General features: G+C 52.0%; 2 protein-coding genes and 1 long non-coding RNA gene across 5 annotated transcripts in view; 1 reads left to right on the forward strand and 2 right to left on the reverse strand.

Moving 5' to 3' along the window:
- LOC126939314 (C-C motif chemokine 3) overlaps positions 1–26,128 on the reverse strand; it is a 162,796-nt gene that overhangs the window by 79,507 nt on the left and 57,161 nt on the right. The window lies entirely within an intron of this gene.
- LOC126939319 (uncharacterized) overlaps positions 1–26,128 on the forward strand; it is a 171,730-nt gene that overhangs the window by 77,602 nt on the left and 68,000 nt on the right. The gene's annotated exons all lie outside the window — the stretch shown is intronic.
- The window catches only part of LOC126939306 (TBC1 domain family member 3G-like), a 574,604-nt gene continuing 550,129 nt past the window's right edge, over positions 1,654–26,128 (reverse strand). Inside the window, exons 1-14 of one of the 2 annotated variants that reach the window (XM_050764538.1) lie at positions 12,467–12,586; positions 10,971–11,043; positions 10,726–10,808; positions 9,398–9,437; positions 8,829–8,909; positions 8,269–8,376; positions 7,831–7,940; positions 6,543–6,591; positions 5,898–6,018; positions 5,091–5,185; positions 4,676–4,741; positions 4,106–4,205; positions 3,586–3,738; positions 1,654–2,281 (exon numbers count right to left, since the gene is read on the reverse strand). In XM_050764538.1, coding sequence (XP_050620495.1) covers positions 1,812–2,281; positions 3,586–3,738; positions 4,106–4,205; positions 4,676–4,741; positions 5,091–5,185; positions 5,898–6,018; positions 6,543–6,591; positions 7,831–7,940; positions 8,269–8,376; positions 8,829–8,909; positions 9,398–9,437; positions 10,726–10,808; positions 10,971–11,042 — 1,548 coding nt within the window. In that variant the 5' untranslated portion in view covers position 11,043; positions 12,467–12,586 and the 3' untranslated portion in view covers positions 1,654–1,811. Of the gene's footprint in view, positions 2,282–3,585; positions 3,739–4,105; positions 4,206–4,675; positions 4,742–5,090; positions 5,186–5,897; positions 6,019–6,542; positions 6,592–7,830; positions 7,941–8,268; positions 8,377–8,828; positions 8,910–9,397; positions 9,438–10,725; positions 10,809–10,970; positions 11,044–12,466; positions 12,587–26,128 lie in introns of those variants that run through there. The other variant, XM_050764539.1, reaches the window with a different exon arrangement.

Here is a 26,128-nt window from a genome sequence, read left to right on the forward strand (position 1 = left end):
ACCCCCTGTGTCCTGTCTTCTTTATCTGCAACTTACTCATCCTCACCCCTTTCACATGCACCCTGCAGAGCAGGTGCTCACTGAGCTTCCACAAAATTCACTAGAGCAGCTGATGGATACTGGGGCCTGGATTCACTGTCAAAGTGTTTCTCAAAGGGCGCTTTCCAGAACACCATGGAAAACTCATTTGCTGTATAAGTTTGAAAACCCCTGCCCACAGGTCTCCCCTTGTGTACCAGCAATCAGCTCTACCATTCAGCCCAGGTGTGTGTTTGCTGAACCATCTGGAGGAAGCTGAGGAGACATGAGCTGAAGGCAGAGGGTGAGTCTGAAGTGGGATCTTTGGACAGGTATGAGAAGTTAGGCAAAAATGAGATGATTCCAGCTTTAATAACCTTAGATAATAGTTCACATTATTATTTAGTTAATAGGATTGTACCCACGTTAAATTACTAATTTTTTTCTTTTTTTTTTTGAGACGGAGTCTCGCTGTGTCTCCCAGGCTGGAGTGCAGTGGCGTGATCTCGGCTCACTGCAAGCTCCGCCTCCCGGGTTCACGCCATTCTCCCGCCTCAGCCTCCCAAGTAACTGAGACTACAGGCGCCCGCCACCACACCTGGCTAGTTTTTTGTATTTTTAGTAGAGACGGGGTTTCACCATGTTAGCCAGGATAGTCTCCATCTCCTGACCTCGTGATCCACCCGCCTCGGCCTCCCAAAGTGCTGGGATTACAGGCTTGAGCCACCGCGCCCGGCCAAATTACTAATTTTTTTTAAGAGGGAAAGTCTCACTCGGTCACCCAGGCTGGAGTGCAGTGGTGCAGTCATGGCTCACTGCGTTCTGGAACTCATGGGCTCCAGCAGTTCTGCCTCAGCCTCCTGACTAGGTGGGACTATAGGCACACGCCACCATGACTGGCTAATTTCTTTGACTTTTCTCTAGAGACAGGGTCCACCTGTGTTTCCCAGGCTGGTCCCAGACTTCTAGACTCAAGTGAACCTGAACGTCCTGCCTCCACCTCTCAAATTGCTGGGATTACAGGTGTGAGCCATCACACCCAGTCTAAATTTGTTATGTGCCATGGTACTGCAAAACGTCATTATTAGGGGCAGCTGGATGGAAGGTATAGGAGGCCACTGTAGTGCCTTTTCAATCTTTTATAGCTAAAATAATTTCAACAGAAAACATTTATTTTAAAACATGAAGGGGGTTAATCATCTATGAGTTGAAAACACAAAGGCAGGCACATGGTGTTGTGGGAATTCAGAAAGCTGATCACACGGCTGGGGGTGCTGGGAGGGGCTGGGCATGGTTGGCTTTGTGATCTGGGGGCTGGTGTGTTCCATCTGTGAAGGTCTTTCGAGCTGCACACTTTCCTAATCAATTTTCATAAGTTTAACAAAAAATAAAATGAGGACGTGAAGTTTGCTTGGGTTGTTAAGCCTCAGGAAGTTATCCAGCCATGAGCCCTGCCCTAGATGCTTCTAGAAGCCTGGAGGGAACTGAGAATTTTCCAAGTAGAGGCGGCAGAGGCAAGGCCCTGAGGTGGGAGCGCACTGCTGCTCGTCCCTAGCTGTGATGGGGGTTTCCTGGTTGGAATCAGTGCTGGATGCACTGCAGGGCTGGAAGTCCATGTCCACACTGTGGCTCAGTGCAGTGAAAATCAATCTCACCCCCTCCGCAGGGTGTTCCGCCTGCCAGCAGGTGGCCAGCTGGTCTTCCTGGGATACGGTACCATTCTAGAAATTGGGTGCAAGTCTCTTGTCCGCAGATGGGGTGCCCTGTTGTAGTGGTTTATCTCCTTGCCTCCCTCAGTCCTGATGGGCCTGGGCAGGGCCTGGTGTCAGGGTCCCCGTGGGCTTCTCGAGCTGGCCCTGTCCCACAGTCCCGGGGCTGTCCAGGACACATTCAGAAGGGACACGCACCCAACAGCTCTGTTCGAAATCATAATGGGGGAACCAAGGGCCCCCTACATCCAGGTCTGTCGGGAGCCGGGGCATCGAGTTCCACTCCAGGAATCTCCAGGAACCCTGAGGTCTTCCCTGAGCCGGGGCCGGGCTGGGCACACCCCAAGTGCCCACAGGGTAGGTGTCTTCCCGGACAGCCCCACCAGGACAGGATGTGGAAGAACGAGGTGCCCATGGTGGGGAAACTAGCCAAATGGGCCGCTGGAACCGGGCTGGTGGGCCTGGAGGGGCCTGTCTGTCCCCCTTGCAGAGGGTCATCCTGCCATGTGAAGCCAGCACAGGCCTGGGTGTTGAAGACCCTTGCTCAGGTTTGTCTGAAAGGAAAATAGACATGGTCAGCGTCTCTAATGAGCCTATGCAGGCCTTTCCCGGCTGGGCCCCACCTGCCTGGGTCTCTGGAGTCCTCGGGGTCTCTGTGGGGCCCCCGGGGCCTGACACTGAGGACACGCCTGTAGTCTGCTGATCCCCGAGGGAGGGGTGTGTGCCACCTGGCATGGGGAAGCTGTCAGGGCATGACAGGTAGCTCCTAGGACTGCCCCCAGGGTTCGGACTGGCTGGGGGATTCCTACCACACACCCTTGTCCCAGGGCTGTTGGACCAAGGATACAGCCCCCAGTGAGAACTCAGGTGGGAGGGAACTTGGATGTCACCCAGCCCCTTGTCACCTCACATGGGGGCCCATCTCCACAGTGGGTGATGGGACCTGGAGGTGGGTCACCCTCTGCCTTCCTGGGCTGCCCAGTCCATGCCAGGACTGACCGTTCCTACATCTGCCTGAATTCTGGGCTCTGGCTCTCGCCTGGGGTCCTGCCTGTGCCCTCTCCCTGAATGCTCTGGGGTCAGGGACACCCGATTCCCTTGTCTCCCTGGCTCAAGGCTGGTTGTCCTGGCAACCTTGGAGGAGCGTGCAGCAGTGAGGGGCCTCTGCTGCTGTCTGAGGCTGTGGGTGCTTGTAGGGAGGCCTGGGGTTATCCACAAATGGGTCTGGCTTCTTTAGTGCCCTTGACAGCCTTGTGATGGGGAGACAGAGACACTGTGGAATGTGGGAGGGGGCTTGTTGGACGGTCATGCCCACATCCTCCTCCTGCCGGCACAACACATCCAGTACACACGCACTGAGCGCCTGCCCTGAGGACCGGTGGGCCTCCTGTGCTTTCTTAGAGTCCAGGAGGAAGAGGAGGAAGAAAAGGTGAAGAGGGGCCGGGCGCGGTGGCTCAAGCCTGTAATCCCAGCACTTTGGGAGGCCGAGACGGGTGGATCACGACGTCAGGACATCGAGACCATCCTGGCTGACACGGTGAAACCCCGTCTCTACTAAAAAATACAAAAAACTAGCCGGGGGAGGTGGCGGGCGCCTGTAGTCCCAGCTACTCGGGAGGCTGAGGCAGGAGAATGGCGTGAACCCGGGAGGTGGAGCTTGCAGTGAGCTGACATCCGGCCACTGCACTGCAGCCTGGGTGACAGAGCGAGACTCCGTCTCAAAAAAAAAAAAAAAAAAAAAAAAAAAAAAAAGGGTGAAGAGGAAGACCCAGGTAGTAGGGTTGCGGGTCTCAGGGACTCGCCCACTATTAACTGCCCCAGAGGGTGACATGGGAGGGGACATGGCACTGGAGCCCACCTGGGGGTGGCAGGTCCCCTTGCTTCCTTGTTAGTTTCTTCATAGAGGCCTTAAGATGCTTGAGCACAGAGTCATCATCCAACTCCCAGGTATGGAAGAACTGGTTCCGAAACCGTGTCCACAGGCCACACCTGGACGTCTTCATGAGGCGCTCTAGGGACAGGGTGGACATCAGGCCAGGAGAGTTCCCTGGGAGGGGGCACAGCTGATACCCCATGGCCACTTCAGTCTCCCACTAGGTGATGCTGGAATCTTTTGTGGCCACCCCAGGGGTTCAGATGTGCACAGGAGACTGTGGCTGGGGGAAGTGGGTAGGGAAGTGCTCACAACACTCCTGACTTTCATCTGGGCCATGTGGGGGACGGGCTCGGTGTCACTGTGCCCTGCCCAGCCCACCTGGCCAGACCTCCCTCTGGGCCAGAACAGAGGATCATGAGGACAGTGTGAGGAATTTGCCCTCGGGTAAGTCGGGGTCTGACCTCAGGGCTCCCCAGGCCCCACCGGGCACACGGAGACTTACTCCTCCGAACTTTAAAGGCAATGCTTGTCATCGGCATCAACACCTGTTCTCCTTCCAGCAAATACACGTCCCACAGGCGCAGGATGAGCCCAAGAGAGATCTGTGGGGATAGCAGGTGTGGGAGACTGTAGCCCTTCCAGGCTGGGGCTGGTGGCTCGAACTGAGCCCACTGGGGCTTCAGTCCCCAGAGTCAGTGACCTTCCCCATGAGGGTTTCCTGAGTCCTCCAGGGCGCTGGGTCAGACAAGGTCTTGCAGCTCCTCATTGGGGGCACTCATTGGAGTGGGGGTGTGGCTCCTGGAGAGAGGGGCTTGCCCAGGGCTTCAGGCTTCCCTGATCCCTCCCAAATCAGGTCTTGGCCCAGTCTGCCTGTAAGGCTGGTCCTGAGCGCCAGTCATTGCCCTGGGATGACCCCTCTTGGGCAGAGGGTTTTGCTTGGGTGTCCTGTGAGGGCCCCCCTGTGGGCGGAGCCTCCTGTGGGCTGTGGGTGAGCCAGAGCCCCGGGCTGGGGAAGCAGGGCACTGCAGGGCAAGGAGGGTCCCTGAGCCAGGGTCTCCCTATGCCTTCTTACCCCGTCATTCAACATCTCGAGAAGCCAGCCTAACGAGGAATCCTGCGCGCAAAGACCTTCCTTGTCCTGACGGGAGGAACAGAGGTGCTCAGGGCCCCCTGGGCTGCCCTAAAAACCTCCCTCTTCCAGGGCCTCTGAAGACCCTTCCCCTAGTGCAGAACACTGGGCGGTGTCCAGGGTTCCCCACAACACCGTCCCCTTCCCACACTCCCGGTGGACACACTGCCCTTTGCCCTGCTCTGCGGGAGCTGGGCCCCCATCCCTGTGCCTCTGTCCTATAGACCAACTCCCGGCCCATGGAGAACCCGACATCCCAGGTCAGCCAGTGGCTGGGACTCAGCCAGTCACCAGCGCCACGGGATGCAGGGCCTCTGGAGAAGAGCCCAAGCTTGCTCACCAGACGCCATAAACTCACCAGACGCCACATGGTCTTGGGTTGTGACGCGGGGACCACATGCTCCTGATGGTCTTGGAGCCCCTGGACTGTCCCGCCATTTGGGCTGTGGAATCCTGAGAAACCCCCAGCCCATCATGAAATCAGACCCTTTCCCCAAGATGTGGAGTCATCAGCTGGAAGAGCTGGGCAGCTGGAGAGGCCCCCAAACCGCAAGGCCTTTCACCCTCCCATCTGGTGACCTCACCATGCAGCCTTTACCCTGGGGAGGTGGGGCAGGAACATCCCCTGGAGTCTGGCTGCAGGTTTCCCTAGAGGCCTCCTGGACCAGGGTGCAAAAAGGGCAAGCCTGACTTAAGGCCACCACATGGCGGCCAGAACAGGGTGGGTGCTGGGCTTCCTGGTCGTCTCCTGGAAGTGGGGTCGGGCCAGGGGACACGGGATGGGGAGATGCTGCCACCTGGGCTTGGTCGGCCCATTTGTGGGCACCAAGGGCAGCACGAGCCTGGGCAGCTGGAGGGCAGGAGGACTCTCAGTGAGGGGAGAGTGAGCTGCACAGAATCAGAGCCAGAGGGCGTGGCAGCAGGACACAGAGGGTGGCCACGGGGAGGATGAGATGCCCTCCGCTGATGGGGATGAAAGGCGTCTGACTTGGGCTTTGGGGGTCAGCCGCAGACTGCTGTGGGACCCTCAGCAAAGACACCCTGAAGACTCCCAAGGAGCTGGCTACACAAGGAAGGTGTCTTGGCTGAAAGCTGAGATCACCTGGCCAGGGTGGCCATCCCTGGGTCTGGCTGTATGAGGTCCCATGGGCAGCTGTCCACCTACCTTGCAGGGATTGCCTCTCACTGGCCAGCAGCTGCACCAGTGCCCAGAATGCATCCTCCTCAGGCAGATAAAGGAGAAACAAGGCCGCGATGTGGCTCAGGTCCCTGCAGTAGCCCACCTCCTGCAAGAGCCAGAGTCACCGTGAAAGGACATCACCTGGGAGGACTGAGGTCACCTGGGAGGACTCATGTCTTTGGAGTCGGGAGAGGTGACTGGAGAGGCTTCCTCTGAAGAAGAGGCTTCCTCAGGGTGCAAATTCATTTCATGACAAGAGCCAAGTCCATCAGGCACTTCGGCACTTTGTCCAAAATGTCTCCTGATGGCACCGTCCTGCGTGTGACCCTGCCAAGCTCCTGGGCTTTGGGGCAGCCCCAGGAGGAGGGCGTCATTTCTTGTTCTTTGAAGTGGTGGTCAGACCCAGGTGACACCAGGAGTCCAGGCCCCGACTCCTTTGTGTCTCAGCTTGACTCCTTGAGACCATCCCCTTGCTTGGAGGTTTATGCCAGCAGTGAGCTGGAGTTCTACCTCCTATATCCTGGTGGCTCACAAATACTAACTTTAAAAGAAGCGAGAGCACCCCACCAGACACCCACTCCTGTGAACAGGGAAATACTGCCTGGAAACATCACTGCTGGGAATACTCACCGGGTTATACTCCAAATATGCCAGGAGGATGTAGAATAGTTCCCGCTGCCTAGGAAACAGAGAAAGGTGGCTTTTGTTTGTTTTGTGCAGATGCCGTTAGTTTCAGTTTGTCCACAAAGCCTAACAACAAATCCCATTTCAGGTTCAGATGATTCACCAGATAAGCAGTGAGCTCTTCAGGGTCTTTGACTTTGAGGAATGTTTCAGGAAAATCCACATCTGTGACATGCAGATAGCCAGTTGTACAGTGACTTGTCTGATCCTTTTCACTCTGAATAATTTTTTTTTTTTCAATTTGCACACACGCCAGCTCAGTCTTTGGATGTACAGTTCCTCCGTGGTTCTAAACCAATGGGCAGTATCCTGGCTACTGCTCCAGCCCCTCCTGAAGCGACTCCTTCATCTTCCAAGTCTCCAGGGTGGCCCCTATGCACCCGGCCTCTCCCTGATCCCTCAGCCCCCGGCCACCCAGACTGCTTGTCAGTCCCTATGGTTTGGCCTTTTCCAGAATGGCCCAGGAATGGGAATCCTACGTGATAGCTTATTGGGTCTGGCTTCTTTCCCTCAGCAAAATGCATCTAGGATCCACCCACGTTCATGCGGGCATCACTGGCTCCTTCCCTTTTCTCACTGAGTCTTCCGTTTGGAGAGAGAACCAGCCTTGCTCTCCCCATTCCCATGTTGAAGACTGTCCCCGAAGGCTCCTTGTGTGAGTGACGAGGAATCAAGCAGTGGACGTGGCATGCAGGTTTCATGTGGACATCAGTTTTCAAATCAGTGGGTTCAATATTTGTGATACTTTGGGGACACGTGGTTCAAGTCCATTGAGCTTTGTGAGTCGCTGCCAAACTGGCTGCCAAAGTGGCTGTGCCATGTCATGTTCCCAGCAGACAAGGATGACAGTTTCCAGGACCCCTAGTTGCCCCAGCATTTGGTGCTGTCAGTGTTGCCTGGAGAGGCTCATGGGCCCTCCATCCTGCCACGCTCCCGTGGGTCCTACCATGGGTCCCCGTGGGTCAGGGAGAGCACCTTTCACCATTGTGCATGATTTTGTTTGCTGACTTCTGTCTCCACAGGGTCCTCCTCGTTTCTGGCCCCACATGCTCCAGTCTGGCCCAGGGCTTGGAACCAGGCGCTCAGTTCATGGTGCCAGCTGCTCCCTGGGTCAGGGGAGGTCTTGGCAGCTCTGTCATCCCTCCTAGGTGACCCTGGCCTCTTCTCCGGGGAAGCCCCCATCCCTTTCGTTCACTCCATCTCTGCTGAGACCCTGTGGTTCCCATAGGCTTACTTGGCTCCGTAGCGATCCCTGAAGAAGATGTGAGTCCTTAATGTCCTGCTCACGTCCACATCGATCTGGTGGATGTGTTTAGATGACCTCTTGCCCTTCTCCTTCATGACCTGTAGGGCAGGGCCAACAGGAGGAAGCAGCCTCAGAACAGATGGAAGACTCCCTGCCCCAAATGGCAGTCGGCCCACAGTCAGCACTCCGGAAGGAAGGGAAGCAGGAAGGTTTCCTTGTGCACAAAGCTGCTTTTTGGCTTGTTACTGAAGCTGGAGAGGGTCACCAGAGCCGAGTTTGTCTGTGGTGACTATGTCACCGTCCGTGCCCAGGATGTGCATCTGACCATCCCACCCACCCCCCAGGCTGGGCTTAATGCTCCCTCCAGCTGGAGACCTGGGCTCCTGACACGGCCTGTCCTGTTTGTTGTGCTCTGGCTGAGCGTACCTTGTATGTTCTGGGGTTTTTCCACTTGACTTCCTGTATGTTCAGCAGGACCGACCACACTTGGCCCCTGAAGTTCATGGGAATGCCCTTATATACTCGATCTATCAGCTGTGGGCAGAAAACAACCTGGTGTCACAGGCCACGGGGCGACCCCAGTGAGGAGCAGAGCCCGAGGATTCTGGAAATGGTTGGTTTTGGCCCCATGATTCCTCATTAGAAGTGACATTAAGCTGGGACACAGTCTCCCTTCCCAGGATTGAAAGAGTGGATGGGCACTCAGAGTCGGGACTCTGATCTGAACCTTTTCCTTCCTTTAGGTCACCAGGGTATCCCTAGCCTTGAGCTCTGGGTGTTTCCAGTCCTAGATTCAGATTCCCTCCCAGCAAGGTGACGCTTGCACAAATAGGCAGGCAAACCACCGACCAGGCCTGCAGTCCTCTGGGTGAGGACAGTGTGCCACCCGCCCTCTGAGAGGCTGATGGCGCCAGGCCATAGCCAGGGGTGCCTGTCCCCTGTCTCTGCAGAAAGTGGTTCTGGGGGCCTCTCCCTCCACACATTACCTTTTTACTGTTCTTATATGTCTCCCATTGTCGCAGCATTTCCATCCACTTGCTCTTTTGTGTTATCTCCCGCCGCATTTGCTGTCAAATGAGGAATGTTGGAGTTAGGGAAGCTGCCAGGCTTCCCAGAGCCGCCCGTGGATGCTGGGTCTTGGGCTCTGGAGCCCTGGTGGACCCAGCTGGAGGGAGTCAGGGAAGGGCAGACCCTAAGGGCTGAGAGCCTTTGAGCAAATGAGCACCAGTGGGCTGGCTTTGGGACCCCAGGACGTGCCATCCTCAGGCCACAGACACAGCAGTCTTAGGTCAGGTCCCAGCCTCTAGGTGGGGTCCTGACACAGGCAGGCAGCCATCCCCAAGCCACAACTGTGGTTCTCACTTTGGAATCTTATCAAGCTGCCAAAGTTACAGCAACCTGGGGTCAGGTCCAGCAGGGAGTGCTGCCCCTCCCAGGGACATCGTGTTGTCCTCACCTGCCACCGCCCAGGCCAGCTGCCTCCTCTGCCTCAACGACCACCCGCCCAGTCCCCACATCCCTGGTCCAGCCCCCTCCCCATGCATCAGGCTCTTACCTTAGCCTCCCGAGCAGTGGCAGGAGGCAGCTCTGTCTCACTGTAAGAAAACCCAGGCAGAACTGACGACCTGCACAGGGCCTGGAGCTGCCCTAGACTGGGAGCCACCCCCAGAAAGGACAGGCTCTGTCCCTATCTAGCTCAGGGCTCAGTCCAGGAAAAGACACAGGGAAGGGAGGACAAGGGGCTTCCTGTGGGGTTGACTCCCAGGAGGGGCAGGAGCTAGGAGAAGAAGGAGTGCGGGTCCAGCCTGGCCAGAGTAACTGGGGCCCCTGGCGTGGGGGGCGGTCAGGCCGCACAATGGGGCTGCTTGTCCTGGACTGGAGGTGGTGCTTTCTGCTGGAGCTGAGCAAGGTCAGGCCTGAGACGGGATGGGGGCCGCCCAGGGTGGGCGACAGGGCCCTCACAGGAGTCCCTCAGGGAGTGACCACATCACCCCACCAGGGTCAAGGGAGCCTGCCCTGAGACCTGCCCGGTGTACTCCTGGTGTACCAGGGGCCCATCCCACTTGACAGCCCCAAGGCCCTTGCAGGTTCTGACTCCCAGCTTCCACCTGCCCCTCCCTGCACCTCACCCACACACCTGCGTTTCAGAAGTGGCACAGCTCATCAGCTCCCTCCCACCCTACCTCCCCCGGCATCCTCTGTCTCTCCATCCTATGATCCCTAAGGGATGGACTCCTGGCTGGGCTCCTCTTACGTGGCCCCAGCTCCTTTCCCAGCACCAGACCCAGGGTCTGTAGCCACAAGCCCGGCTGCCTCCCTGGCCTCACGGTGAGATGCCCATAACAGGTCCCTGCCCATCTTCTCCTCCATTCTCCTAGGGCCACCGATCCCATTGTTCTCATGCCGTTCCCCCTTCTCCATGGGGACAGTGAGGGCTGTAGCTCTAGGGAAATGAGGGAGGACAGGGGCCGGTGGGCCCTCAGAGACCTGCTGGACAACAGCCCTGAGGCTAGGCCAGGCGTCCCCTCACCCTGTAGCCAGAACCCTTGGATTTCACTGGGGTTGTTTCCAAGTAGACATGGCCAGACCCTCAGGTTGCCCTGCTCCTCTTGTGCTGACTTGGGGACAGAACTGCTGAGAGTCCAGGGGCCTGACCTAGCCCAGTCTCCATTCCCACCCGCTCCCTAGATGGGCCCCGCACCTCTGGCCTAACAGCAACCTGGGGCTGGACCTGCAGGGGAGCCAGAGAGGAGTTCTGACCCTGGAAAGCAGGTTGGCCTGACCCGGCGGGACATTCCTGCCTCGGAAAGGCCTTTCTAAAAGCAAACCCATCCCTGAGCTGAGACAGGTGCTTCAGGGGTGAGGGGAGCACAGAGGACTCACTGCACAATCCCGAAGCGATCAATGTTGTTGTAGATTCCAACAGGCTCAGGCCCCATGTCGTCTGGCAGCCCAGCTCGGTGTCCCTGCAACCCAGAGGGAGGCTTGGTGAGGGGTCCAAGGCAAAGGGTGCAAGGGCCTGGGGGTAGTAGCCACTTGTGCCCACTCTGTGCTCCTAGGGAGCCCAGGACCCTTTGACCAGGGCGCACTGGAAGAGGCCTCCCTCCAAGGAGCAGACCGACCTGTACCTTCTCATAGTTCATGATGATATTCTCTCGCTCCTGTGCCCGCAAACTATCTGCATCCTCTATGATTACCATCCTGTGAGACAAAATCATCTAAAAGTTACCTTGTACTTGAGAGTTTCGGAGAACACCTGAACCGTTCCCGCCAGGCTCCCAGATGCTGGCTGTCCATGTAACCCCGATTCCATCACCTTCCCCAGGTAAAAAGGTGCCAGACCTAGTGTCCCACACCTGCATGAGTGTCTGGAGTCTCCATTCCCAAGCAGGGTGGGCATCATCCCAAGGACTTGAGGACAGTGGGACCTGGACAGAGAATCCCGTCATCCCCAATTGCCATGAAATGAGGACACACCTGTCCCAGCAGGTTGAATAGTGTCCACCTGCCAAGGGTGAAAGGCCCATGATGGGCTATTCCAGGGATGTGGAGGGAGACTGGGGTCAGCAACCAGAGGTCTCTGTACAATCGGCCTCCTGGGATGCTCAGAGACCACAGAGATGCCCAGTTTTCTACAGGGAACAACATCTCTCCTGACTGCTCTGTTCTTCTCCACTCATCACATTGGCTCCCGTGGCCCTTCAGTCTGAACAGAGAAGCCACTTTAGGAATAATGCCAGTTGAGCAGGAGGGTGTTCGGTTTGGGGGATGAAAATGATCTATTGTGCTAGGGGAAACCCTCACTCGGGGAGGGACTGGACTCCACCGTTCTGAGCTGTCCCTACAGGAGGGGGCATCATTTTCCCATGTCACTGAGGAAGGACAGTGGGTCCTTGGTCCTGGAGAACACCTGGATGGACCGTCCCTCCTGGGAACACTTGGGGAAAAAGGAGGGCGAGGCCTCGAGAGGACCAGACAGAGCAAGAAATACGTGGAGAGAACCCCAGTGCCTGGACCCCTTTGAACAGAAGGGAAGATGGTCTCCCCCCAGCCAGCCCTCCAGGGCTCCTTCATTTTCCACAGTTACCCAAGGCAGAAGGTTCCCCAGGACAAGGGACCATGTGTGTTCAGTGAGGCCCACAGCCACCATCAGGACCCAGTTTAGGGCACAGAGGTGTTCTGAGGACCCTCCTATCCCCCCCACCCACAGTGGATCTATCCCAGTTGCTCTGCCAGGGCCAGGCTCTGCCCCATCGGGATGGGAAACCTGGGAAGACTTGGGATCTAGGGCAGGGAAGTCACAGGGTTCAGGCCTGAATTCCAGCACAGCGCACGGCAGGGCTGAGAGCAAAACCCACGGTCCTGTCTGGATTCCCAGGCCGGTTACCGCCTCTCTGACCCCAGACGTCTCACCTGTCGAATGGCTACACCAGGGAATGGCACTCACTCTATGAAGCCACCATGAGGACGAAAGAGCCAATTGTCTACACTGGCAGTGTAGAACGGGCGACCGGTGAGTGCTCAGGGATGACCCTCCTCGGTAGCTGCCCAGAGGCCAACACCACCCACAGCATAGCCACTGTCCCCAAGTCAGCCTGGAGGGAAGAGAGCAGGTCACACTCACCTGATTCTGATGAATCAGTTGGCCTGCGTTATGCCTCTCAGGTAGAAAACCTTCGAGTCCACAAAACTGTTCCCAGATACCACTGTGCGTGTGTAGCTGATACCACTGTGCACGTGTAACTGCTGTAGAACACAGAGGCAGGCCTGAGAGCGGATTGGTGCTAAGCACCAGTGACATTCTGATGTCATGGCACGCATCACAGTGGGGCCTTGCCCGGGTCAGCAGGGCCCAGAGAGGGGGTCCTCTGCTGCCTGAGGTGGCCACATGCCTGCCTGCAATGTGTTTGTGTGCGTGCATGCACACCTGTACGTGGGTAAACACATCTGTGCACGTGTGTGTGCCTTCTCTGGCCAGGCCTGGCTGCCCCACTCATGTGTGCACCCAGTTCCTCATCACTGTCACCCCCAAGGCCGAGGACCAGTATCAGAGCATCCACGGGTGTTCCCTAACCTCAGCCCTCCTCGCCCAGGGTGGTCTGGGATACACATAAGGGTGGAGGGAAGTGACCAGTGCTGTTGAATCTCAGAACACAAATGCTAATACTATTACTTAATGGTTTTTTCGTGTCTCTAATGGTATCTTTTTTAAAATTTCTGATATTTTAACTGGGTATTTCTCTCCATGACCCTTGAATGTTCTAGCTAGAGGATCCTATGGGGAAAGTGCCAGGCACACAGTAGGGCCTCACTCTATTCCAGACACGTTATCTAAAATCTGGTTCATCTGTCCTTCCTGCCAGGGCCTAGGGGATGCCAAATTCCAGGGTCCAGAAAGAGTTTGGGATAAAATGAAGCTCCAAGGGGTGAACTTTGACCGGGGCTGAGTCTGCCTGTGTCATTCAAACGGAGTCTCAAGTCCGGAGATAGGGCGTCCAGATGCCCCAATGCAGGGACCTCTGATCGACACCTGCTCCCCTGTACTCATTAGCAACCTCACCCATCCTACTCTCAAAGCACACTTGGCCCTCATATCCGGGAGCTGTGCATCTGTGGGTTCAGCAACAGCAGATGGAAAATATTCAGAAAATAAATTGGATGATTATGTCTCTACTGAACATGTGCAGACTTTGTTCTTGTCATCATTCCCTAAAGAATACAGTATCACAACCATTTATGTAGCATCTGCATTGTATTACATGTCATAAATAATCTAGTAATGGTCTATGTCTATTGGAGGATGTGCATAGCTTTTATGTAAATACTAGGCCATGTTATATCAGGGATTTGAGCATCCATGGATTTTGGCATCCCCGGGACCCTAGAACTAATCTTCCATGGATACCAAGGGACAATTGTATAAACTCGCTCAGGAAGGCTGCTCATTGGAGGAAGGGCCCAGTTCAGTACAGACAAGGACATCATCCCTGGACTACTGTCCATCCATCCATCCATCCATTCATCCATTGGCACCACCCTCTAGTGCTGTCCGAGTGACAGCCCTAGGAAGTGGAGACTTTTAAAAAGACCGGCTCACGTTGTCTAGGTTTGAGGTCTTGGAAGAAGTGGCACCACTGTGAGAATAAGGGGTCAGTTTCCTCCAGGATCCAAAGAGCATATCAGGGCCCCTTGGGGTGAGGAAAGGAGCGCGGCCTCTCCAGCAGCCACATGGGCTGCAGTAGGATGGGGCTGGGGCTGGCCCTGTTTATCACTTGGCCCTCATGAGGGGAACAGAAAGACCAGGGGGCAGAGGAGGAGCATGGGGCAGCTGGTTGCCTAAGCAGAAGGCACCTCAGGGAAGGGGTTTTAGTTTGTATTTACACTGCTGTAAAGAAATACTTGAGGCCGGGCGTGGTGGTTCACACCTGTAATCTCAGTACTTTGGGAGGCCGAGAGGTGGATCACCTGAGGTCAGGAGTTCAAGACCAGCCTGGCCAACATGGTGAAACTCCGTCTCAACTAAAAATACAAAAAAAGCTAGCTGGGCGTGGTGGCTAGTTGGGCGTAGGTGGCGCCTGTAATCCCACCTACTTCGGGAGGCTGAGGCAGGAGAATCCCTTGAACCTGGAAGGCAGAGGTTGCAGTGAGCCTAGATGGTGCCATTGCACTCCAGCCTCGGTAACCAGATTCAAACTCTGTTTAAAAAAAAAAAAAAAAGAAATACTTGAGACTGAGTAGTTTTTAAAGGAAAGAGGTTTAATTGACTCACAGTTCAGGGAACTTACAATTATGGCAGAAGGCGAAGGGGAAGCGACACCTTCTTCACAAGGCGGCAGGAGGGAGTGAGTGGAGAACGAGGAAGTGCCGCACTTTGAAACCATCAGCTCTCCTGAGGACTCCCTCACTCTCAGGGGAGCAGCACGGGGGAAACTGTCCCCAGATCCAATCCCCTCCCACCAGGTTCCTCCCTTGACACAGGAGGGATGAGTTTTGGGTGGGGACACAGATCCAAACCTATCAGGGTCTCAGCCTGTCTTGCAGCTCCCCGGGGCTGAGGCTGAGTACAGATCTGCTGGGCCTGCCCTGCAGCACCGGGGGCTCTGCCTGTGCGCCCCCATCTGCTGCTTCCTGGGGTGGTGGCTGCTTCCTCAAGAAGAGGTTGGATCTGCTCTCCTACCCACCCCTCTCCAGGGCCTTGTGGTGCCCTGGCCACATCCTCCCAGGGTAAGGGCAGGAAACTGGGCTCCTTGCCCTTCTTGTTGCTTGGGTGACAATCCTGGGTCATTCGTAGGCCCCATCACTGTTCCTCCTTCTAAATGGAGAGCATTTTGGCAAATCTTCCCGGTAGAGGCCGGGGGCTCATCCCTGTTATTTGTTCTAGCTTGGTAAAGCCAGGTGAAGACATCTGGGCAAGCAGAAAGTAGAGTGGCCCCCAGGAAGGGTGGGTGGAGGGTGCTGGCCTTTGGGCTTGCCTGAACCAGCGTGTGAGGGGCAAGATTATCAGCAAGTAGGGTTGTCAGGGCTAACATCAGGAGGCAGTAATAATGCTGGTGGGGGGACGGCGGTGTGGCTGGCTTGGTGTGGGGCATGAGAGCCAAGGTTTGTCAGCTCGCAGAGAGGCGCCTGACCCCTGGACTAGCGGCTGTGGAACCCAGTGGTTGCCCTTAGTTCCTGGATCCTGGGAGACTTCTGGAACCTGGGCCTGGGGCAGCCTAGGGGGTGGAGGTGGTGGCTGATGGGGTAGGGGTCTCTACTTCTCTCTTTCAGTAAGAGGGAGAACCAAGAAAGGCACTGAAGCATGGTCTGCAGAGAAGGCACTTGTGCAATCACCAGGAGAATGAGGGGCCTGAGTTGTCTTCATTTCTCCTAAAAACACACATTCCCTCCCTGGCCACTCTAGTGAGGGCATGAAGCACAGGGTGTGTGTGTGTCTGTGTGTGTGTGTAGGTATATGCATGCGTATGTATGTATGTGCATGTGTGTGCACAGGTTTGTGCATGTGAATGTATTTATGTATGTGTATCTGTGTGCGTGTGCGTTCATCTGTGTGTGCGTATGTGCATGTGTGTGTGTGTGCATGTGTGTGCGTGTGTGCATGTGTGTGTGTGCGTGTGTGCATGTGTGTGTGTTGCAGGGCTTTACAGTGGACAGGATGTGGGAAGGCAGCTGCAGCTCCAAGCTGCAAGTCCTTCTGATAGAATGGTTAAGATTCCCTGGACCACAGAAAGAGTGTTTTCATTTGCACCCATTTTTATTAGCATTTAAATCTGCATTATTTGTAGCAGGTAAACCTATGTTGCTTAACTATTTTTAGAAACATTTACACCAGTGTTCCCCAAACTTTTTGGCACCAGAGACCAGGTTTCTTGAAGACAACTCTTCCATGGACCCGGGAGAAGGGGAAGGAATGATGCGGAGATGATTCAAGCCCATTACATTTATTGTGTGCTTTATTTCTATTATTATTTCATTCCATCTCTCCACCATCTGTGGGCTAACAGGCTGCGCTAGTTTCCTAGGGCTGCTTTACAGGACCACAGACTGGGCACCCTCAACAACAGAATGTTACTGTCTCCCAATCCTGGAGGCCATGAGTCCACCATCAAGGTGTCAGCAGGGTGGGTCCCTCTGAGGCGGTGCAGGAAGGCTCTGTTCCAGGCCTGTCTCTTGGCGTGTGGGTGGCCGTCTTCTCCCTGTGACTCTTGGTTAAGGGTGACTCTGGTGAGGGCTCAGAAGAGGAGAGCCGGACAGAATGTCGGTAGCCTATGGAGGGGGTTGGGCCTGGTGTCTCATGCCTGGAACCTTAGCCCTTTGGGAGGCCAAGACAGGAGGATCGCTTGAGGATGAGACTTCAAGACCAACCTGGCCAACACAGGGAGACTCAGTCTCTTTTTTTTTTTTTTTGAGACGGAGTCTCACGCTGTTGCCCAGGCTGGAGTGCAGTGGCGCGATCTCGGCTCACTGCAAGCTCCGCCTCCCAGGTTCCCGCCATTCTCCTGCCTCAGCCTCCTGAGTAGCTGGGACTACAGGCGCCCGCCACCGCGCCCGGCTAATTTTTTGTATTTTTAGTAGAGACGGGGTTTCACTGTGGTCTCGATCTCCTGACCTTGTGATCCGCCCGCCTCGGCCTCCCAAAGTGCTGGGATTACAGGCTTGAGCCACCGCGCCCGGCCAACTCAGTCTCTTAAAAAAATAAAAATATGGAAGGGAAAAATCATTCAGATGAAGTCTCAGATGGCAATGAAGAACACGTTATTGGAAACTGGAGGAAAGGTGATGCTTGCCATAAAGTGACAAAGAACTTGGCTGCATTGTGTTCCTAGTGTTTTCTGGAAGGCTGAGCTTGTGAGCGATGAACCTGAAATTTAGCAGAAGAAATATCTAAGCAAAGTATTGAAGGAGTACCTTCATTCTCTTGAATGTTTCTAGGAAAATGAAAGAAAAGAGGAATGACTTAGAGACAGAACTTAAAACTTTGGGAAATTTTTAGCCTTCTCAGCCTGCCTGAGTTCTAATCCTAGCTCTGCTTATTAAGTTCTTTTAAGGGGATGATCTTTGAGCAAATGTGGAGCTCCTGTTTTCCCAAGTCATTGTACACAATAGCTGCTACCTTGTGAAGGATTCATGTAATTGACCAGCATTTACCAAGTAGCATCAGTGTTCAGTTTTAGTCATTGGTGGTTCTGTAGTTGGACTGTGAGGCGGTTTTGGGGTGGGAGGTGGTGTGTGCCTGTAGCACTTAATTGCAGGCAGAAAAGAAAAGATACTTTTGATAACCCAGAGGCAGCTTTTCTCTGCTTTTGTGTCAAAAGAGAAGAAGGGAGTTTGGACAGGGATAGGAATTCTCTTTAATACAAGCTCTCTTCCACAAAACCAGAGGTACATAGAATGTGTAATAATTCACAGAATTTCTAGACTGAAACACTCTGATTTTTTACAATTTATTTTTTATTTTTTCAGGTTGAGACAGCTAAAGTTAATCTGTGGCGACGTTTTGGATGCACTGGCCAGACACCTCATTCCAGCAGCAAGGTTTTCTATTGTGAAATGTAGGTTCTATAGTAGAAAGGAAAATGTAAGATTAAAAGTTGGCCTTTTTAGAATCATGACTTTCTTCTATGTAGGTTTCCAACTTTTATTTAAAAATAATTGTTTAATGTTAGAAGGATAGTTGACGTTGGAATAAAAAGATGGTCAGGCTGTTATAAAAATGCATTAGCTTTTGCTTTACTTATATTCTTTTGCTTTCATGGGACCTATCTCATTCCCCTCCCTCAAACGGCCACACATTGCACAGTGCTGGCTGAATGTTTCATGTAGAAAGTTTATTTTACGATTAATACTCTTGTGCCATTTCTTGGAACCACCTGCTTGTTTAATTCTAGTCTATCAAGTGATAATTTTGTCGATATTTAGAGGCTCCTCACTTAATTTCAGTGGGATTTTTGGTTACATTTAATAAGGAAAATAGTATGAAATGTCTCAGAAATAAAAAAGAAACAAAGTCAATTATTCCTGAGAGTTTCTAAAATTATTGAAGTACACTTGTTAATTGTTAGTGTAGAACCTACATTTCATAATAGAAAACCTTGGACTTGCCAGTGGTAGCTGCTGGAATGAGGTGTCTGTTCAGTACATCCAGAACGTCGCCTCAGATTAACTTTACCTCAGTCTCAACCTGAAAACATAAAAAATGAAATTTAAAAAATCAGATAATTCAAGTCTAGAAATTCTGTAAATTATTACACATTCTGGCCGGGCGCGGTGGCTCAAGCCTGTAATCCCAGCACTTTGGGAGGCCGAGACGGGCGGATCACGAGGTCAGGAGATCGAGACCATCCTGGCTAACACGGTGAAACCCCGTCTCTACTAAAAATACAAAAAACTAGCCGGGCGAGGTGGCGGGCGCCTGTAGTCCCAGCTACTCAGGAGGCTGAGGCAGGACAATGGCGCAAACCCGGGAGGCGGAGCTTGCAGTGAGCTGAGATCCGGCCACTGCACTGCAGCCCGGGCTACAGAGCAAGACTCCGTCTCAAAAAAAAAAAAAAAAAAAAAAAAAAAAAAAAAAAATTATTACACATTCTATCTACCTCTGATTTTGAGGAAGGGAGCTTAGTATTGAACAGAATTCCTTTCCCTCTCCCAACTCCCTTCTTCCCTTTTGACACAAAAGCAGAGAAAAGCTGCCTCTTGGTTATCAAAAGTATTTTTCCTTTCTGCATGCAATTATCTGCTAAACACACAGACACACACACCACCCCCCACCCCAACACCCCCTCACAGTCCAAATACAGAATCACCAATGACTAAAACTGAACACTGATGCTACCGGGTAAGCGCTGGTCAATTACATGAATCCTTCACAAGGTAGCAACTATTGTGTCCGTTTACTTGGGAAAACAGGAGCTAAAACATTTTCTCAAAGATCATCCCCTTAAAAGAACTTACTACCAGCTAGGATTTGAACTCAGGCAGGGTGCAAGGGACAGAACAAAATTCAAACCCAGGCAGTTTGCCTTCAGTGCTTTCATTCCTAACAACGTTCAACAGGCAATCCCTTTAGTGGAAGAGATCCAAAGCTAGGTAAGATACCACAAATCTATGGACCAAAGAAACTTTTGCCACTCATTTCTATTCATTTATAATGCTGAAAACATACACCACCTCTAACGGCACATACCCAGTTTGCTTCCTTTTTTTGTTTGTTTTGAGATGGAGTCTCGCTCTGTTGCCCAGGCTGGAGTGCAGTGGCACGATCTTGGCTCACTGCAAGCTCGTCCTCCTGGGTTCATGGCATTCTCCTGCCTCAGCTTCCCAAGCAGCTGGGACTACAGGCACCCACCACCAAGCCTGGCTCATTTTTTTGCATATTTAGTAGAGACGGGGTTTCACTATGTTAGCAAGGATGGCCTCGATCTCCTGACCTTGTGATCCGCCTGCCTCAGCCTCCCAAAGTGCTGGGATTACAGGTGTGAGCCACTGTGCCTGGTCAATGCATTTTCTTTTTTTTTTTTTTTTTTTGAGACAGAGTCTTGCTCTGTCACCCAGGCTGGAGTGCAGTGGCACCATCTCAGCTCACTGCAACCGCCGCCTCCAGGGTTCAAACCATTCTGTCTCAGCCTCCCAAGTAGCTAAGATTACAGGTGTGTGCCACCACACCCGGCTAATTTTTGTGTTTTCAGTACAGACGAGGTTTTGCTATGTTGGCCAGGCTGATCTCGCCTCTAAAACCATATGATAGAATGGGTCGCATAGTCCAAGAAGCAGGACTGCTTCTCCTGTAACCAGAAACCACTATGTAGCCCTTTCCTGTCCTAGGCCTCACACAATGCTGGTAGAGTTCCTTGTCACTTGGTAAGGTTTAAAGCAGTGTTCCTAAGTGGGGAATATGCTGTCACCAGAGCCCAAAGAGGCCTGGTAGGCATTATGCTTGCTTCTTAGTGGTGGGAAGTGCAAGATGGAATAATTTGACCTTTCCTTTGGAAGGAGATATCCCACTATGCCTGAAGCCACTAAAACTTCACTAGTGTGGCAGGCCCCTGGATCTTTTTAGAAGCCTCTGGAACACATGTCTTACCCAGGCCTCCAACAAGTATTTGTATTTCTTGCTCATTTGGTCCAAATAACATCGTGTCATTGATATAGTGGGCCAGTGTCATATTCCGGGGTGTTCAGATGGTCAAGGTCCTTTCAGAATGTGTTTCTACAGAATGCAAGAGAGTTAACACAACCCCAGGGCAGGACTGTAAATCTGTACTGTTGTGCATCCCACATGAATGTAAACTTCTTCCAGTTAGGAATGGATAAGAATGCAGCCAGGTGCCGTGGCTCATGCCTGTAATCCTAGCATTTTGGGAGGCTGAGGTGGGTCGATCGCCTGAGGTCAGGAGTTCAAGACCAACCTGGCCAACATGACAAAACCCCATTATCAGGGGAAACCAGCCTCCAATATTTCAATGTAAGTTCCTTTCTATTTTCCCTAAGTGCCAGCTAGTCTGAGAAATAAAGGGAAAGAGTACAAAAGAGAGAAATTTTAAAGCTGGCTGTCCCGGGGAGACATCACATGTCGGCAGATTCTGTGTTGCCCCCTGAACTGTAACACCATCAAGTTGTTATTAGCAATTTTCAAAGGGGAGGGAGTGTACAAATAGGGTGTGGGTCACAGAGATCACACGCTTCAAGGGCAACAAAAGATCACAAGGCAGAAGGTCAGGGCGAGATTGCAAGGTCACGGCGAAACTAGAATCACTAATGAACTTCCATATCCCGCTGTGCACGCATTGTCATTGATAAACATCTTAACAGGGTTCAAGAGCAGAGAACCGGTCTGAATAGAATTCGCCAGGCTGGAATTTCCTAATCCTAGCAAGCCTGGGGGCGCTGCAGGAGACTAGGGCGTGTTTCCTCCCTGTCTACAGCTGCATAAGGCAGACACTCCTAGGGTGGCCATTTTAGAGACCTGCCCTGGGAATGCATTCTTTTCCCAGGGCTGCTAATTATTAATATTCCTTACTGGGAAAAGAATTCAGCAATATTTCTCTTACCCGTTATCGATAATAACAGAAATATGGCTCTGTTCCGTCCGGCTCCCAGGCAGTCCGACCTAATGGTTATCTCCCTTGTTCCCTGTTCTTATTGCAAGGGGCCCAGATTTCATATTGTTCAAACACACGTGCTTTATGAACAATTTGTGCAGTTAACACAATCGTCACAGGGTCCTGAAGTGACGTACATCCTCAGCTTATGAAGATGATGGGATTAAGAGATTAAAGACAGGCATAGGACATTATAAGAGTATTGATTGGGAAAGTGATAAGCTTCAGCAGGTCCCTCTGTTCGGGGTCTCTGACTTCCTGCAACACCCTGTCTCTAGTAAAAATACAGAAATTGACCAGGCATGGTAGCAGGCACCTATAATCCCACCTACTCAGGAGGCTGAGGCAGGAGAATCACTTGAACCTGGGGGGTAGAGGTTGCAGTGAGCCAAGATCACATCCCTTCACTCCAGTCTGGGCAAAAGAGCAAGACTCCAACTCAAAAAAAAAAAAAAAAAAAAAAAAAAAAATGCATTGGCCAGATTAATGGCTAACGATAGCACACACCTAAAGCCATGTTAATCTGCTGTAACAAAAATACCATTTGTAACCCAGCAAGCACAACTGGGGCTATTCCTTGGATGAGTTTGCCACATCCTTCAGGAACTGAAGTTCCTGCATTTCTACCATTTCTACTCCACTTACAATGGACCATTGCATTCTGGTTAAGGTCAGAATTAAGTGGGGAAAACATGACTCCTGCATTCATGAAGTCTTCAAAGGTGGCTTTAATCTCTGCTGTGTTCCCTGGAGTGTCATACTGTCTTTTATTTACTCTTGGATGGAGGAGGAGGGAGTAGTTTCAGAGGTTTCTACTTGGCCTTCTCCACTATGATGGCCGTAATTTTACAGTCTAAAGAAGAAATTATTGGGAGAAGCCATCTACCCTGGATTCTGAGTATCCCTGCACATTCTTACTAATATGCTGGGAAGACAAGACCTTGACTTCTCTCTACTTAGGAGATTTCTCAGTGTTGTACACACAGCAATGAACCTTGAGAGATGAGCTAACATCTCCTTCCAGGACAAAGAGTAGACTTGCATACTGCTTATAAAAATAGTAGATTTCCAGCCAGGCACGGTGGCTCATGCCTGTAATCTCAGCACTTTGGGAGGCCGAGGCAGGCGGATCATGAGGTTAGCAATTTGAGACCAGCCTGACCAACATGGTGAAACCCCGTCTCTACCGAAAATACAAAAATTAGCTGGGTGTGGTGGTGGGTGTCTGTAATCCCAGCTACTCAGGAGGCTGAGGCAGGAGAATTGCTTGAACCAGGGAGGCAGAGGTTGCGGCGAGCTGAGATTGAGCCACTGGACTCCAGCCTGGGTGACAGAGTGAGACTCTGTCTCAAAAGAAAGAAAGAAAAGAAACAAAGAGAGAGAGAGAAGGAAGTGAGGGAGGGAGGGAGGGGAAAGAAAAAGAAACAGTGGATTCCCATAAAAAGGAATGCAATCATGTCCTTTGCAGGGACATGGATGGAGCTGGAAACCGCTGTCCTCAGAAAACTAACACGGGAACAGAAAACCAAACATAGCATGCTCTCATTTCTAAGTGGGAGTTGAAGAATGAGAACACAGGAAACATGGTGGGGAACACCACACACTGGGGCCTGTTGGAGAGGTTTTGGGGAGGGAGAGTATCAGGAAAAACAACTAATGGATGGTGGGTTTCATACCCAGGTGATAGGTTGATCTGGGCAGCAAACCACCATGGCACGCGTTTCCCTTTGTAACAAACCTGCACATCCTGCACATGTACCCTGGAACTTAAAACAAAAGTTGAAGGAAAAAAAAATGGTGGATTCCCTAAACTCAGTGATTTTTCCCCTGTAACACAACCCACTTTATGTATAGGCATCAATCTGGATCTTCTGCATCACCTCTGTGGGAACTGGGGGCAAGGTGAACAGATATAGACATGACACTGATACTGCTTGCTGTGGTCTGATAAAGTCCTTTCTCTCTGACGCAAGAGTGTAGTATTCAACCAGCAAACATGAAACAATAACAGACTAATGGCTTTTAAGGAGAGCAAAATCCTAGTCCCTGACAGCAATGATGGGGAGCACAGGTGGTTCTTCCAACGCCCAAGTATTTCCATGTCATATTACATTGGCATTATACATCTGGAGACGGAAAATCAGGTGGGTCTTTGGACTCCCTGCGAACTAGACCTGGGTCAAAGGCTCCATTTATTACCTAGCCCCAATATACTCCCACTTTAACAGGGAGACCACAATGAAGCTTTGGGTCTCCAGGCATCAGTGTGAACTCAGGCCTTATATCCAATAGCCCTCAAAAAGGCTGGGAATTACCCTTTCCTGAGGAGATGGCCATTGGTTTCTTTGGAGAGGGATTGGGGGAATCACGATCATATACGTTTGCTGTGGCACTTCTTCCTGGAAACCAACTCTCTCCTTCAGTCAGGTTCTGGGTTATTGGGGTGACTACCCTCAAACTCCTCATCACCCATCTTTGATTTCTTCTGGTTGTGCAGATTGAACAATTGGCTTTTTGGCTGCTCCATCGATCTTACCCTGGGGATATAATGTTCTTTTTTGTTTCCATCTGGCACTTTTATTGTTTCACTTTTTCTGTTTGATTCATTGGAGTGATTTGGGAGTGTGATACGAACCATGGCTCCAGTTTACATCCTGATGGCGTTCCAATTGCTCCACCACCACCTGATTCCATCACTGGATTTATTCTTTTATTGAATAGTACATCTTTTCCCCACTGATTTGAGATGGCATTTTTGTTAAATGCTAAAAATTAATTAATTTTTTTTTGAGATGGATTCTCACTCTGTTGCCAGAATGAACTGCAGTGACGCAATCTTGACTCATTGCAGCCTCTGCCTCCCGGGTTCAAGTGATTCTCCTACCTTAGCCTCTTGAGTAGCTGGATTACAGGCATGCCCCACCACACCCAGCTAATTTCTGTATTTTTAGTAGAGACAGGGTTTCACCATGTTGGCCTGGATGGTCTCAATCTCCTGACCTCATGATCTGCCCACTTTGGTCTCCCAGAGTGCTGGGATTAAAGGCGTGAGCCTCCATGCCCAGCCAAAAATTCATATTCTTATTAATTTTCTCCATAGCTCTCCTTGAATCAGATCCTCCCTGGTGTCACTCATTGTGCTAAATGTGCCCAGCTTGCATCTGAGGGTTAAAGGCTAGTCCCTGACAGGATCCTGCCCGTTCTGTGGCAGCATTTGCTACCATGAACACTGACCCATATGTAACAGCCTCAGTGAGTTTCCCAACAATGCCAGTGCCCCTCAGTCAGCGCATTCCTTATTGCTTTGTAAACAGGGTGCCCTCTAGACCCTCCCATGCCATGGTAGGCTGGCATTATGCAGAATATCCACTCTAATGTGCCCACCACACTCAGTCTTTTATCCCTTCCTCCACCATGGTCCATGATAGTTCTAGTGTTTCTACTTCACTTACAATGGACGGTTGCTTTTTCCAAACTTTGAGAGGCAACCGAGCAGCTTAATAGCACCATCTCCTGGGATCTTCAATAGTTGTTACATTTTGTATCACGGGCTATTGGTCCCACATTGATAAACTCTGTTATCCAAATTTATTCAGTGCTCCTTGATCCACCACCCTCAAGATACAATGCCAGATGTACTTTCCTGACGCCTGCTGGAATCTGTGATCTAGGTCCTGCAGCTCTTTTGGCGTATACTGGACCTGAACGTGATAGAGAACACAACCTTCTTTGGAACTTTGCTGCTCTTTTTTTTTTTTTTCTTTTTTTTTTTTTTTTTGAGACGGAGTCTCGCTGTGTCACCCAGGCTGGAGTGCAGTGGCTGGATCTCAGCTCACTGCAAGCTCTGCCTCCCGGGTTTTTACGCCATTCTCCTGTCTCAGCCTCCCAAGTAGCCGGGACTACAGGCGCCCGCCACCTCGCCCGGCTATTGTTTTGTATTTTTTAGTAGAGACGGGGTTTCACCGTGTTAGCCAGGATGGTCTCGAACTCCTGACCTCGTGATCCGCCCGTCTCGGCCTCCCAAAGTGCTGGGATTACAGGCTTGAGCCACCGCGCCCGGCCGGAACTTTGCTGCTCTTATAATGAAGGCCTGGTCCTGTTCCTCAGCCTTTTCTGCTTTTCCGTTGCAGGCGATGAGTCTCTTTATATGCTGCCAAGGACGGCCTCTGGTTTTCACACTTCAGCTTACAGGCGATTAATCACCCTCAGCCTTTCATGTCTTCCTCCAATGCAGCAAGAGCCAGAAGAAACAGCCATCCAATTCTCAAGTCCTTATATTAATATAATTACTCTTGCCCTTGAAACTCTCAAATTCCTCTCCAGTCCATTCTCTCCCATCAGTTTCCCATTGCAGTTCCCTGCTGCTAGGAGGTTTGTTGTTGTTTTGGTTTGGTTTTCTTGTTTCTCTGAGACAGTCTTGCTCTGTTGTCCAGGCTGGAGTACAGCGGCACCATCTCAGCTCACTGCAACCTCTGCTTCCCAAGCTCAAGTGATCCACCTCAGCTTCCCGAGTAGCTGGGACTACAGGTGTGTGCCACCATGTCTGGCTAATTTTTTTTTTTTTTTTTTTTTTGAGACAGAGTTTTGCTCTTGTTGCCCAGATTGGAGTGCAGTGGCACGATCTTGGCTCACTGTAACCTCCATCTTCCGGTTTCAACCGATGGTATTTTTGTTAGAGCAGATTAACATGG

Source organism: Macaca thibetana, chromosome 16 (assembly GCF_024542745.1).
Source record: "Macaca thibetana thibetana isolate TM-01 chromosome 16, ASM2454274v1, whole genome shotgun sequence".
In the NCBI taxonomy this organism is placed as follows: domain Eukaryota; kingdom Metazoa; phylum Chordata; class Mammalia; order Primates; family Cercopithecidae; genus Macaca; species Macaca thibetana.